This window comes from Akebia trifoliata, chromosome 4 (genome assembly GCF_017979445.1).
Source record: "Akebia trifoliata isolate Shusen 1 chromosome 4, ASM1797944v1, whole genome shotgun sequence".
Taxonomy (NCBI): domain Eukaryota; kingdom Viridiplantae; phylum Streptophyta; class Magnoliopsida; order Ranunculales; family Lardizabalaceae; genus Akebia; species Akebia trifoliata.
In genome coordinates, this window is record NC_141378.1 from 44,014,843 (window position 1) to 44,027,859 (window position 13,017).

At 31.9% G+C, this 13,017-nt stretch overlaps 2 protein-coding genes across 4 annotated transcripts; both read left to right on the forward strand.

Annotated features, from left to right (window-relative positions):
- Positions 1-4,770: 4,770 nt before the first annotated feature.
- Positions 4,771-6,467, forward strand: LOC147405166 (UPF0496 protein 1-like). The gene is made up of 2 exons (XM_086441383.1): positions 4,771-4,889; positions 4,978-6,467. The coding sequence occupies exon 2, from the start codon at positions 4,983-4,985 to the stop codon at positions 6,087-6,089; it is 1,107 nt and encodes a 368-aa protein (XP_086297509.1). The 5' UTR covers positions 4,771-4,889; positions 4,978-4,982; the 3' UTR covers positions 6,090-6,467.
- Positions 6,468-9,602: 3,135 nt separating this feature from the next.
- Positions 9,603-12,833, forward strand: LOC147405167 (UPF0496 protein At4g34320-like). Of its 3 annotated transcripts, none has more exons than XM_086441386.1 (3): positions 9,603-9,784; positions 9,909-11,197; positions 12,522-12,833. In XM_086441386.1, exon 2 carries the CDS (start codon positions 10,055-10,057, stop codon positions 11,183-11,185), a length of 1,131 nt encoding a protein of 376 aa, XP_086297512.1. In that variant the 5' UTR covers positions 9,603-9,784; positions 9,909-10,054; the 3' UTR covers positions 11,186-11,197; positions 12,522-12,833. The 3 variants fall into 3 exon arrangements, with proteins under 3 accessions (XP_086297512.1, XP_086297513.1, XP_086297510.1); XM_086441387.1 differs by lacking the exon at positions 12,522-12,833 and having other exon boundaries at positions 9,909-9,946; positions 10,050-11,388; XM_086441384.1 differs by lacking the exon at positions 12,522-12,833 and having other exon boundaries at positions 9,909-11,388.
- Positions 12,834-13,017: the final 184 nt, after the last annotated feature.

Consider the following 13,017-nt stretch of genomic DNA (forward strand, 5'->3'; position numbering starts at 1 on the left):
CCAAAAATCAGCCCATTCCAAAACCTCTAACCCATATTTTGAAAAATGTTTTGCCAAAATGTTTGTCAAAATGTTTGTTGCTGAACATTTCCCATATATATATATGGGGATGGTTCAGCAGCCCTAAAGTTTGCCAAGTTTGGTGCCAAAACATTTTTCAAAATATGGGTTAGAAGATTTGGAATGAGCTGATTTTTTGTGAGGATGATCTCTATGATGAGGAGATCATCCTCACCAAAAATCAGCCTATTCCAAAACTTCTAACCCCATCAAAAGTGATTTACAAAAATTGGACGGTTCACGATTCTTCAACTTGTAAACTAGGGTTAGACGTTTCAAAATGAGCTGATTTTTTGTGAGGATGATCTCTTCATCGTAGAGATCATCCTCACAAAAAAATCAGCATATTCCAAAACTTCTAACCCCATCAAAATTGATTTACAAAAAATGTTTAGTACAAAACTTGGCAAACTTTAGGGCTGTCAAACCGCTCCCTATATATATATATATATATATATATATATATATATATATATATATATATATATATATATATATATATATATATATTCAGATAATTACTATATTTGAATAAGGGTAAATTAAACAATTACAATCCGAGGAAGATTATTTTTCTATTTAAAATAGTAAAATCATTGTAAAAGGGAATTCAAATGAGGGATCTGGCAAAAAATGGGAGATGGAAAGTGGGCAGCTAAATGGTTAAATGCAACCATATATAATATTGGAATACAAATTATACTACAATGGCTCCCATGAAATCCATGGATGTAGGCATTTTTGCCGGATTGCATAAAATCTTTTGTGTTCTTTATCTTTTCTTTATTTTTCTATTATATTGATGATTTAGTTGTGTGGTCTAGATCTAAATCATGATCTTGAGGTGAATTGTGGATTTTTGCATCTACAATGGTTATTATTTTTTACATTTAATTTTAATTTTAATTTATTCAACTCTGTTTATTTTTATTTTATTTTTTCTAAATATTCACCATAATATAAATACATTAATTATATATGGTATTAGGAAACTTGAGTTGAGGTGAATTTTTCAAGTAAATAATTAAATAAGACAAAAACAGATGATTTATAACAATTCAAGGCCATTATGATGCAGTGCAACAAGCCCAAGTGGACCCACGTACTCAGACGAGTAGGGAGTCAAAATCATATGAGGAGACCCATTCTTGAATGGAAATGTTGAGTTCCATAGAAAGCTACATATTTTCCGTTTTTAAGCTTGATTCCTTTATTTACCATATATTTTAAACGATTTTACTATTTTAGGAAATTTTTGTTTTGTTAATAACTTTAATTATAGAAGTTAGAATCACCCGTCGTCGATTCTCTATTACATTTAGGATTAGTTAATATCTATTTTCATGGTTGGATTTTTCTTAACTATTTTTTATTATTTTCATGTTTTTTAGGAATAAAACTCTTTTCTATAAATAATATTTTAACTCTAATATGGGGAGTAAAACTTTTGATTAATAAAATTTATGTTTCTAGAAATTTTTTTCTTTATTTCCAATTGTTTGATATTCTTTGTGAATCAACAGGTTTTTGATATCCAAATGTTCGGTATTCTTTTGAAAATCAACAAACTAATTAAAAGATTATTCATCGTCCAACATCACATTACCTCTTATAGTTAAAATTTTGGAAATCTGAATGAAAGTCTCATTTGATACTATAATATGGACTACCAACTCTTTGAAGCAGATGCAAAAAAAAACTTGATTTCCTTCTTGAGATGGAACAAATCTTAGGAAGAATCTCTTTTTCACCCCATAACCAACCCCCATAGAAATCGATCTTCTATGACCTATGTTGAGCTCTTTTTCTTGATGACTTTTTAGATTTTGTGACAATTGAAAAGCCTAGGTGAGACCAAGATATGTTCTTCCTTGATCTTCCCTTGAATTTGCTAGTGCTTCATAAGAAGTAACATTTTTTTTATGACGAAGCTATTCGGATTAGTAACCCAACTAGCAAGGGCAAGAAATTAGCCTCTTAAAGCACCATATCTCGCCCAAATCCTCGAGCACATGCAATACCCCACCAACCACACACACCAAGCAAGACGTGCGACATAAATCCTTGTAAGTGGCCAATATGAGGGCTTGAAATAGAAAAGGAGTAATATTTTGTTCATACAGCCACTTCTTCCAAATAGTCTATTATCACATTCTTGGATTTCTCACCATTTTCTTCATTTGAAGTTATATTGCTTGATGAATTGGCCTCCAAACCAATTTCTCGGAGAACATTTCCTTAGATTTTGACAAATCAGCACCGAGTATAGTAAACTTGATCACTCATGAGTCAAACAATATATATTAAAATTATTTAATTTTTAAAAAATAACTTTAAATTTTAAAATTCAAAATTATATTTATTTTTTTATTTTCCAAAAAGATCATCATGACAACATAGAACTTGGAATCCTTAGGAGTTGGCTCAGCAGCTAAACTAACGATAAGGGTTTGCTCACTTTAGATATGTGTTCAAAATTGAGTGTCCTCTTGACTTGTATATGGTATGTTGGAGTTGGACAACTTCCATGCAAATTTGTGACCAAAATTAAAGGGCATTGAAATATCCTGCATTATCATTAATCATTAAAAAAAATAAAAATAAAAAACATAGAACTTGGCCAAAATTTTCTCCCCCATCTTATGGAGTTGGTATGAATGAGTTTAGTACCCCTAGTCAACTTAAAGTCAATCTAAGCCAAGCCGAGCCGACTCGACTCTGTAAACCTAGTTTTGAAAGGTAGAGTTCCCCCAACCACTTGTGTAAGGATCTTAACTATAGATATTCATTACTAAAGTGTTTGGAGGAACTTTGGGTTCCATCTAACATTTGTACATTTGAAAATGTATCATGATTGGCTCATAATTTTTCACTTGAATCCGATTGGTTCCTTCTTCCAATGATTCACTAGAGTGCTTTTTAAAGCATTTTTTTTCTTCGTCAATGTCATCTCTTCGAATAAAATTTTATTCTTGGTGGTGTCGATGTTATCTTAGAACTTATGCTATGCACGGAAAAGATAAAAAAGACAATAATTAAGGAATTGAATTCCACGTCGAATAAGTCTTTTAAGAGACCTTAATGGTCTCCAACTAACACCTTAAAAGGTTCATTGAACTATTCTTTGTAGGGTATCTTTTTCGACAAATGAACTAATAAGGATCAAATCCTCATTGTATATATATATATATATATATATATATATATATATATATATATATATATATTATTTTTTTTATTTTAAGATTTATTATTTATGATAAATTAAATGCATAATTAATGTAAAATTTGAAAGAATGTTTATTTCTAGTAAAAATAAAACAATATTATTAAAGTTAAATAAGATGAGTAATACAATTAATATAATTAATTTATATTAGATAAATTTTTTTTTTCAATGTTACGTTGCTATCAATTGTGAGTTGCATACTTTGATTGTGTGAACTAGACTCAAAGTTCGTAGAAAACTCTCCACACAAGCAAAAGTAAGGACACAGATTTTTCGAACGAAGTTGTATTCAGTTGTAAAAACAGAATAAAGTGCTATGGAGGATGTCAGAGAGACGCGTGGCGTCAATAGTTAAACTCTAGTTTGCAACGAATTAAAAATAGCCACGTGTATTTTAATGTTATTTGCCAACACAAAACTAGTAAAATAGCGGAAACTCCAAACCCATGGGGCTCACCACCTAATAGAAATAATAATTATAATTACGAAAATGCCCTCATAACTATCAAAAAGAACTGATAGACCTCTCATTTCATTGTTTAATTACAATCACTGAAATTATTACAAAGACGTAAATACCCTTTAATTATGAAAGAAATTATCAATTAGAAAGAGTGAATCCAAGGACTCCTAAAAAATGACTTACATAGATTTCTTTAAAATAATATCATAAAATCATTATAAAGATAAATAAATATACTTTATTTTAATTATAAATATTTATTTTAATATATAAAATCTATGTATGTGCAATTATGGAAAAATTATTCATGTAAAAAGTGAAAACAAATTCCCAACAATTTCAATAGGATATGTATAAGTTAGGGCGTTGCAACTTGATTTTAGTTCAAATCCACTTATACTTGTAATCGAAACCTAAATAAAATTTTGGTTCTGATCCCAAGAATGAGACACCCTTGTAATCAAAATCGACCTCAACAAATGTTCAAAATTCATTAATATAGGCTTTTTTTTTTCTTCGTTATTTTTTGGAACGGGAAAAATAGATGAGTACCTGATAGAATACATAAATTGTTAATTTTTTTTTTTACAAAATCTAAGTTGTAATTTCTCAATCAAAATTTGATATTAACAATGAATTCTTTAAATAAATCAATTTTTCATAATAAAATCTTACAAAAACTATGATATGGAGCATTTGTTTATAGTTGAAATTGAAAAGGAAAGTGGAATATGAATGAAAGTTTATACAAAGAGAAGGTAAATCTAATATTAACTAATTTATTTTGTATAATTGGATCTCATTGATGCTCTTAACATGATTGAAGATGAAGGCTTTTAGGCCATTTTAATTAATCTCTCATAAAAGACCAAGGTCAAGTGTATAATCGCATGGAGAATTTTGTAAAGATGCTCCCCACCTCCACTATCAATTGTATACTTTAAAAAAGCGAGGGGCATTTTAGTAACTTGAGTCAATGATAGTGACCTCCCACTCTCTCTCTCTCTCTCTCTCTGCACTGTCTTTCTCTCAAAAAACGCTTGAAGAGGAGACTAAAGTCTTCTCCTCCTTTATTTTCCCCATTTTCCCGCCATTGCTTTGCGCGTTAGAGAGGGATTTCTACAAACCATCATCAAAGTGAGAACTTTAATCAAAATTCATTTTTTAAGCTTAAATTTCAAGTATTGAAATTTGAATTTATTTCCCCAATTTGTATCTAAATTAGGAACCATGGGAGGGCAAATGAGCAAGATGCTCCAATTTCATGAAAATTTGGAAGTCAGGGCTGATGATCTGAGCTCTCATGATATCGAATGTGGGATCGATTCAGACTTGCAGACTTTTGATCAAACCCTACAAGATAACACAACTCGTGTGATCAACATCATTGCTGCTGGAATCGAGGTTCGAGCTCTCTCCTTCGATTCGCTTAAAGAAGTTATTGGATGCCTTCTTGAGATGAATCAAGAAGTGGATAAGATCATCTTCGATTGCAAGAAAGATATCTTGAAGAATCCAGAACTGTGTGAGCTCGTTCAGGTTTATTTTGAGAATAGTTTACAAACCCTAGATATATGTACGGCTTTGGAAAAATTCCTCAAGAGAGTTCGTGATAGCCAATTAATCATCAATGTTGCACTCCAATTGTTTGAAGAAGAAGAAAGAGAAGGAGAGGTGAATGGGGAGAAGTATCTGAGGACATTAGAGGAATTAAGGAATTTTAAAGCTGCAGGGGACCCATTCACAGAAGAGTTCTTCGAGATTTTCAAATTGGTTTACGAGCAACAGGTATCGATGTTGGAAAAATTGCGGATTCAAGAGAGCAAACTTGATAAGAAACTGCAATCCAAGAAGTTATGGAGAAAGCTTTCAAGCATTTTTTTTGTTGCAGCTTTTGCCGCTCTTTTGATCTGTTCGGTTGTGGCGGAAGCAATGGCTGCACCGCCTGTAGCGGCAGCTCTTGCTGCTGCTGTATCGATCCCTGTGGGAAAATGGGTCGACTCTCTTTGGAAAAAGTACGAGGATGCCATTAAAGGTCAGAAGGAAGTAACTAGTTCAATGCAGGTAGGAACCTATATTGTAATCAAGGACTTGGAGACGATTCGGATTCTTGTTAATAAGTTGGAAATTGAGATAGAATCACTAATGAAGAACTCTGATTTCGCTCTCACGGAAGAAGAAGCGGTGAAGATTGGGATAGAGGAGATTAAGAAGATGTTGGGGGTGTTCACAAAGAGTATCGAGGATTTGGGCAACTACGCTGATGAGTGCAGTGAGGATATACGAAATTCGAGGAAAGTGATCCTTCGGAGGATTATTAAACTTCCCAACGACTGAAGAAATTATGTGGTATCATGGTTTTTAAATTCGATATTTCGTCTCGTCTCACCTCGTCTAAGTCCGATATTGAGTTGTCTTGGACGAGTTTTCCGATATGTTTGAGATGTCTTATTTGTCAAATAAAAAAAATAAACATGAGTCATAAATCTTGGTCAAAAAATGACTTTGTGAGTTGGTCTCATTCAACTCCAATACAGAGTTAATTCGGGGCGATACATCTCGGTCTCAGACAAGTTTAAAATTCATGTGTGGTATGTTTTACTGATTTAGTGTTACGTCGGTAACTTATGTATTGTTCTTATTCATAATGTAAGTAGATTTAGCATTGACTTCTTACTATGTATTTCGGATACACATTTGTTTGGATTTTGGTTATTTTCGAATGAAGGATAGTAGAAGAAAGAATAGATATGTTTAAATCTATGAAGAGTCTTTTTAAGGGTATGTTTGGTAACATTTTTGAAGTATGAAGTCTAGTTTCTGTTTTCTAAAATCTGATTATAAAAAAGTTGTTTGTCTGTCATTTTTAAAACTTTCTAGTTACGAACAGAATTTTAAAACATGATGGTCATTTTAACAATATTACATTTTTGTAATTCTAATAAATTATTAATCGAAAAATATAACATGTTATGCATAATGAAATCATCAATACATTTAATTTTGATTTCTAATAAATCAAACACTCTAAAAGTATTGTTTTCAAATTGAATTCATACTTGAGAAATTATATTTCAACAAGGTAATACTCAAACAATAAATAATCATGCATTTTCTAGTAACTTGCAATCTGATTACGTAAAATGATCATATCAATTACGTAATCATGTCAATTGGTATTTGCGGTGAAAATATTTCATTATATTATGGTGGATCTTCTAATGGTTTGAAGTCTATTCGATTTTTGTATGAGAAAATTTCACTGAAGCAATAAAGAAAAAAGGTTGAAATGAACAAACAAAAATACCTCAATAATTGAGCATTTGAAATGCTACACACCTAACCACCTCCCTCAAAAGTATCAAAAAAATAACTTCTAAACTCTTTAAAAAAATTTATTAAAAAAGATAAAACTTGTCAGACTCTAATTATCCTATCAAACCATTTGTTTGCCTATGGTTAAAAATATAAACGACATTCAAAATTAATTTTTGATGTGCAAACATTATCCAATTGGATTGAGATGTGAACTACCTAATCACCTCTTCATCATCTATAGAATAGATAATTCTGAGTTATTTCTAGAATAGTCACTAGTATCTTATGGTTATAAACATCGTGTCCAAGACCAAGATAACTATTATAATAATCTTAATCGTTTTTTTCTTAAAACACCAAAATAAGCAAAAACCTAAATCCTATTCATTCAAAAAATTCTAGAGATTTTTAAATTATAAGCATATGATCGAAATTACATATATGAAACATATGATATTAGAAGAAAAAGATATGTCCTTTAATGGATGAAAGTGATAAATTAAAGACAGAGAGAGATCTTATTGTGTTAATTTTAGAGTGAAAAATATAGAGTTTTTGAACACGTAACGAGAGAAAGGAGAGAGACCTTGACAACACTGTTGTAGAAGATGAAGATGTAGAAGAGAAATGAGAGGTAAAAAAGTTAAAAAATAAGGGTTTTAGGATTTGTACAAATAAGGGATAAGTGATAGAAATCAATATTTTAAGGAGGGTATTTTATAAATAAAAAACAAATTCAAAATTCAAAATTTTCATTTATCATCGCCACATCACTTAATCAAAATTTCTGAATTTTGATTCTTAATTCTGATATCTAAATCGAAACAAACAGCAACAGAACTTCTGAAATTTGAAATTAAAAAGTGAATCACCTCCATTCAAACTTCATAAGTATTATCAAACACACACTACGTTTTTCATTCAATATCTATTTTGTAACAGAGACAAGGAAGTTGAGATGGATAAATAAAAAGACTAGGACACGTAAAATTAGAAATAAATGTAGTAGTAGTTGTCCCAAGTAATAAGTTAAGAGAAACTTGATTGGATGATATGAGCATATCCAACAAAGATCAATTATACATAATTAATGTAAAATTTGAAAGAATGTTTTTTTCTAGTAAAAATAAAACAATCTTATTAAAGTTAAATAAGATGAATAATACAATTAATATTATGAGTTTATATCAGATTAATTTTTTTTTTTCCAATGTTATGTTGCTATCAATTGTGAGTTGCATAATTTGATTGTGTGAACTAAACTTAAAAGTTCGTAGAAAACTTTCCTCACAAGCAAAAGTAAGGACACAGATTTTTCGAACGAAGCTGTATTCAGTTGTAAAAACAGAATAAAGTGCTATGGAGCATCTCAGAGAGACGCGTGGCGTAAGTAGTTAAACTCTAATTTGCAACGAATTAAAGATAGCCACGTGTACTTTTAAGGTTATTTGCCAACACAAAGCCAGTAAAATAGCGGAAACTCCAAACCCTTGGAGGTTTGGAGTTTGGTAAGAGACCACCTGATAAGTAATAACTATTATAATTACGAAAATGCCCTCATAACTATCAAGAATAACAGATAGACCTCTCATCTCTTTGTTTATTTACCATCAGTGAAATTATTACAAAGACGTAAATACCCTTTAATTATGAATGTAATTATCAATTAGAAGAAGTGACTACATGGACTCATAAAAAATGACTTACATAGATTTCTTTAAAAGAATATCATAAAATCATTATAAAGATAATAAATAATTTTATTTTAATTGTAAATATTTATTTTAATATATAAAATCTATATATGTACAATCATGGAAAAATTATTCATGGAAAAAGTGAAAACACATTCCCAATCATTTCAATAGGATACATATGAGTCAGAGCGTCACAACTTGATTTTGGTTCTAATTCACTTATACTTGTAATCGAAACCTAAATAAAATTATGGTTCTGATCCCAAGAACAAGACACCCTCGTAATCAAAATCGACCTCAACAAATGTTCAAAATTCATTAATATAGGCATTTTTTTTCCTTCGTTATTTTTTGGAATAAGAAAAATATGAGTACCTGATAGAATACATATTTTTTTTTTCTTTTTTTGAAAAAATATAAATTGTAATTTCTCAATCAAAAATTGATATTAACAAGGAATTCTTTAAATAAATCAATTTTTCATAATAAAATCTTACAAAAATTATGATATGGAGCATTTGTTTATGGTTGAAATTAAAAAGAAATGTTGAATATGAATGAACGTTTATACAAAGAGAAAGTAAGTCCAATATTAACTAATTTGTTTTGTATAATTGGATCTCATTGATGAAGGCTTTTAGGCCATTTTAATTAATCTCTCATAAAAGACTGAGGTCAAGTGTATAATCGAATGATGAATTTTGTAAAAGATGCTCCTCACCTCCCGTCAACTATTTACTTTAAAAAAGAGAGGGGCATTTTAGTAATTTGAGTCAATGTTTGTGACCTCCCACTCTCTCTCTCTCTGAACTTTTCAACTGACGTCTTTTTTCTCTTCACCGACTCTCTCTCTCTCTCTCTCAAAAACACTTGAAGAGGAGACTGAAGTCTTCTCCTCCATTATTTTCCCCATTTTGCAACCATTGCTTTGCACGTTAGAGAGAGGGAGGGAGAGAAAGATTGCTATTTCTCACATTTTGAACACTTTCGTCTCCATATCTAACAATCTTCTCAAAGGTTTTAAGTTTACTTCCCTTTTAGTTATCTTACAATGGTGTTATTTTATTTTTTTATTTTTTTTTTATGATTAAGGGTTCTTTAAAATTCATTAATGGAGACTGATTCATCTCTACTACTGCAGGTTTTCTTCTAGTAGCAATTGTACAAACCATCATCAAAGTGAGAACTTTAATCAAAATTCATTTTTTAAGCTTAAATTTCAAGTTTTGAAATTTGAATTCTGGGGTTTTTTTTCGAATTCCCCAATTTGGATCTAAATTAGGAACTATGGGAGGGCAAATGAGCAAGAAGAAGACCCCACCAATCCTCCAATTTCATGGAAATTTGGAAGTCAGGGCTGATGATCTGAGCTCTTATGAGGCCGAATGTGGGATCGATACAGACTTGCAGACTTTTGATCAAACCCTACAAGATAACACAACTCGTGTGATCAACACCATTGCTGTTGGAATCGAGGTTCGAGCTCTCTCCTTCGATTCGCTTAAAGAAGTTACTGGATGCCTTCTCGAGATGAATCAAGAAGTGGATAAGATCATCTTCGATTGCAAGAAAGATATCTGGAAAAATCCAGAACTGTGTGAGCTCGTTGAGGTTTATTTTGAGAATAGTTTACAAACCCTAGATTTCTGTACGGCTTTGGAAAAATTCCTCAAGAGAGCTCGCGATAGCCAATTAATCATCAATGTTGCACTCCAATTGTTTGAAGAAGAAGAAAAGGAAGGAGAGGTGAATGGGGAGAAGTATCTGAGGACATTAGAAGAATTAAGGAATTTTAAAGCTGCAGGGGACCCATTCACAGAAGAGTTCTTCGAGATTTTCAAATTGGTTTACGAGCGACAAGTATCAATGTTGGAAAAATTGCAGATTCAAAAGAGCAAACTTGATAAGAAACTGCAATCCAAGAAGCTATGGAGAAAGTTTTCAAGCATTTTTTTTGTTGCAGCTTTTGCCGCTCTTTTGATCTGTTCGGTTGTGGCAGCAGCAATGGCTGCACCGCCTGTAGCCGCAGCTCTTGCGGCTGCTGTATCAATCCCTGTGGGATCTATGGGAAAATGGGTTGACTCTCTTTGGAAAAAGTACGAGGATGCCATTAAAGGGCAGAAGGAAGTAATTAGTTCAATGCAGGCAGGAACCTATATTGCAATCAAGGACTTGGATACGATACGGATTCTTGTTGATAAGTTGGAAATTGAGATAGAATCATTAATGAAGAACTCTGATTTCGCTCTTACGGAAGAAGAGGCAGTGAAGATTGGGATAGAGGAGATTAAGAAGATGTTGGGGGTGTTCACGAAGAGTATCGAGGATTTGGGCAACTACGCTGATAAGTGCAGTAAGGATATACGAAAGTCGAGAAAAGTGATCCTTCGGAGGATTATTAAACATCCCAACAACTGAATTTTTTATGTGGTATGCTTTACTGATTTAGTGTTACATTGTTAACTTATGTGTTGTTCTTATTCATAATGTAAGTAGATTTAGCAATGACTTCTTACCATGTATTTTGGATACATTTGTTTGGATTTTGGTTCTTTTCGAATGAAGGATAGTAGAAGAAAGAGTAGATGTGTTTAAATCTACACTTTTGATTCTTTTATGGATTTTAGCTGTTTTTGTGTCTATTAAGAGTCTTGAAGTTTTTCATGCAATATCTGTTTTGTAGCAGTGACGAGGATGTTGAGATGGAGGAGTAGAAAGACTAGGACACGTAAAATAAGAAATAAATGTAGTAGTAGTTGTCGTAGGTGATAAGTTAAGAGAAACTCGGTTGGATGATTTGGGCATGTCCAACGAAGATCGATTTTAGCCCTAGTTAGAAGAAATATTAAAGTTTAGGGTCCTGTAAGAGTGAAGGAAGACCCAAAAGAATAGATAGTGAAAGTAGATGTGAGTTTGATCTCGATAACAAAAGACTTGGCTTTGGACAAAGTTGAATGAAGGAACATAATTTATTTAGCCGGGCCTGAAACTTTGGGATAACATTTTATGTTGTTGTACATAGCTAGGAATCACAAAATTTATCAAGGCGTTGTATTTTTTTTTTTAGTTACTTAATTAGGCGATGTAGATTTGATTATTGTGTTGATGGTTTTCTTCTGCTCATCAAACCTTTGCCTCAAATCCTTCCCTTTGATAAGTCTCTCGACCATCCCGTAGGGAAATCGATCCAAGAACAATAAACAAAGAGAAGTAAAGCTAAATGCAATCACACACAAAACACAAAGATTTTACGTGGTTCCCTCAAGATTTAGGTATGTACACAAATCACACCGATTCCACTATGAAGAAAAAATCGTAGTTATAGATTACACCCTTTGACAAGCGTCTCCACTGTGTTAAATGATGAACAATACTCCTTCCTGACTAGTACCATTAGGCTCTACAAACCATAAACATACTACAAAGATTACTATCTGACGATCAAGTCAAAATTAATTTTCGTAGAGTAACATCTCTAGTTTTTCAAGATTACATACATTTGCCTTCTAATTGAGTGGTATTTATAGACTTTTCCCTGTGAATCCCTGCAAATCTGGAATTTCCCTTTTGATTTTAGGAATGATCATGCCAGAGGTTGGTTTCCTTATTTGACACGATTTGTAGTTATCTTTGTCTTGTGGCTTTTACCTTATTTGGTATATTTTCTTGTTCCATGAACCTCTCTTTGATTTTCCTAATGGCTATGCTCAAAAGTTTGAAGTGTGTGTGTGTGTGTGTGTTGGATGCTTTCTAGTGAATTTGGATATCCTCCTGGGCTAAGGGGCCGGGACTCATCCTATGCGGGTGGAAGCCTCATGAGATGAGATTTTATATCATGTCCTTACAATTATAATGGACATGATACCACTAGCTCTTGTCTTGTTACTTCTAAGTGATCCTTTAGAATATCTTGTTCCTTGTGATGTTGTTGTAAACACGAAGAGGTTCTTTATATGAGGAGGAGAAGAATGTTCTATGGAGCATAATTATATACTCATTGATGGCATTAGACTTATAAGCACGAAAGCAATCTAGATGATGAGAAGAGGAAATATGAGAGAAAGAAATTGTTTTCCTTATGTTTTTGTTATAAAATAGTGATGTTCAACGTTTATTATTTATTACACCTGTTGTGAACAACTGACACGCTTATGAATTACAACAAACAAGCAATACGAACAACATGTTTATAACCAAAATAATGCAACTTAGGTTTTATAGATTAATTCTTGAATTAGGTAAGCAAACAA

Bases quoted from the DNA above. Each gene is read 5' to 3' on its own strand.
- LOC147405167 (XM_086441386.1), top strand. From the start codon at position 10,055: ATGGGAGGGCAAATGAGCAAGAAGAAGACCCCACCAATCCTCCAATTT.
- LOC147405166 (XM_086441383.1), top strand. From the start codon at position 4,983: ATGGGAGGGCAAATGAGCAAGATGCTCCAATTTCATGAAAATTTGGAA.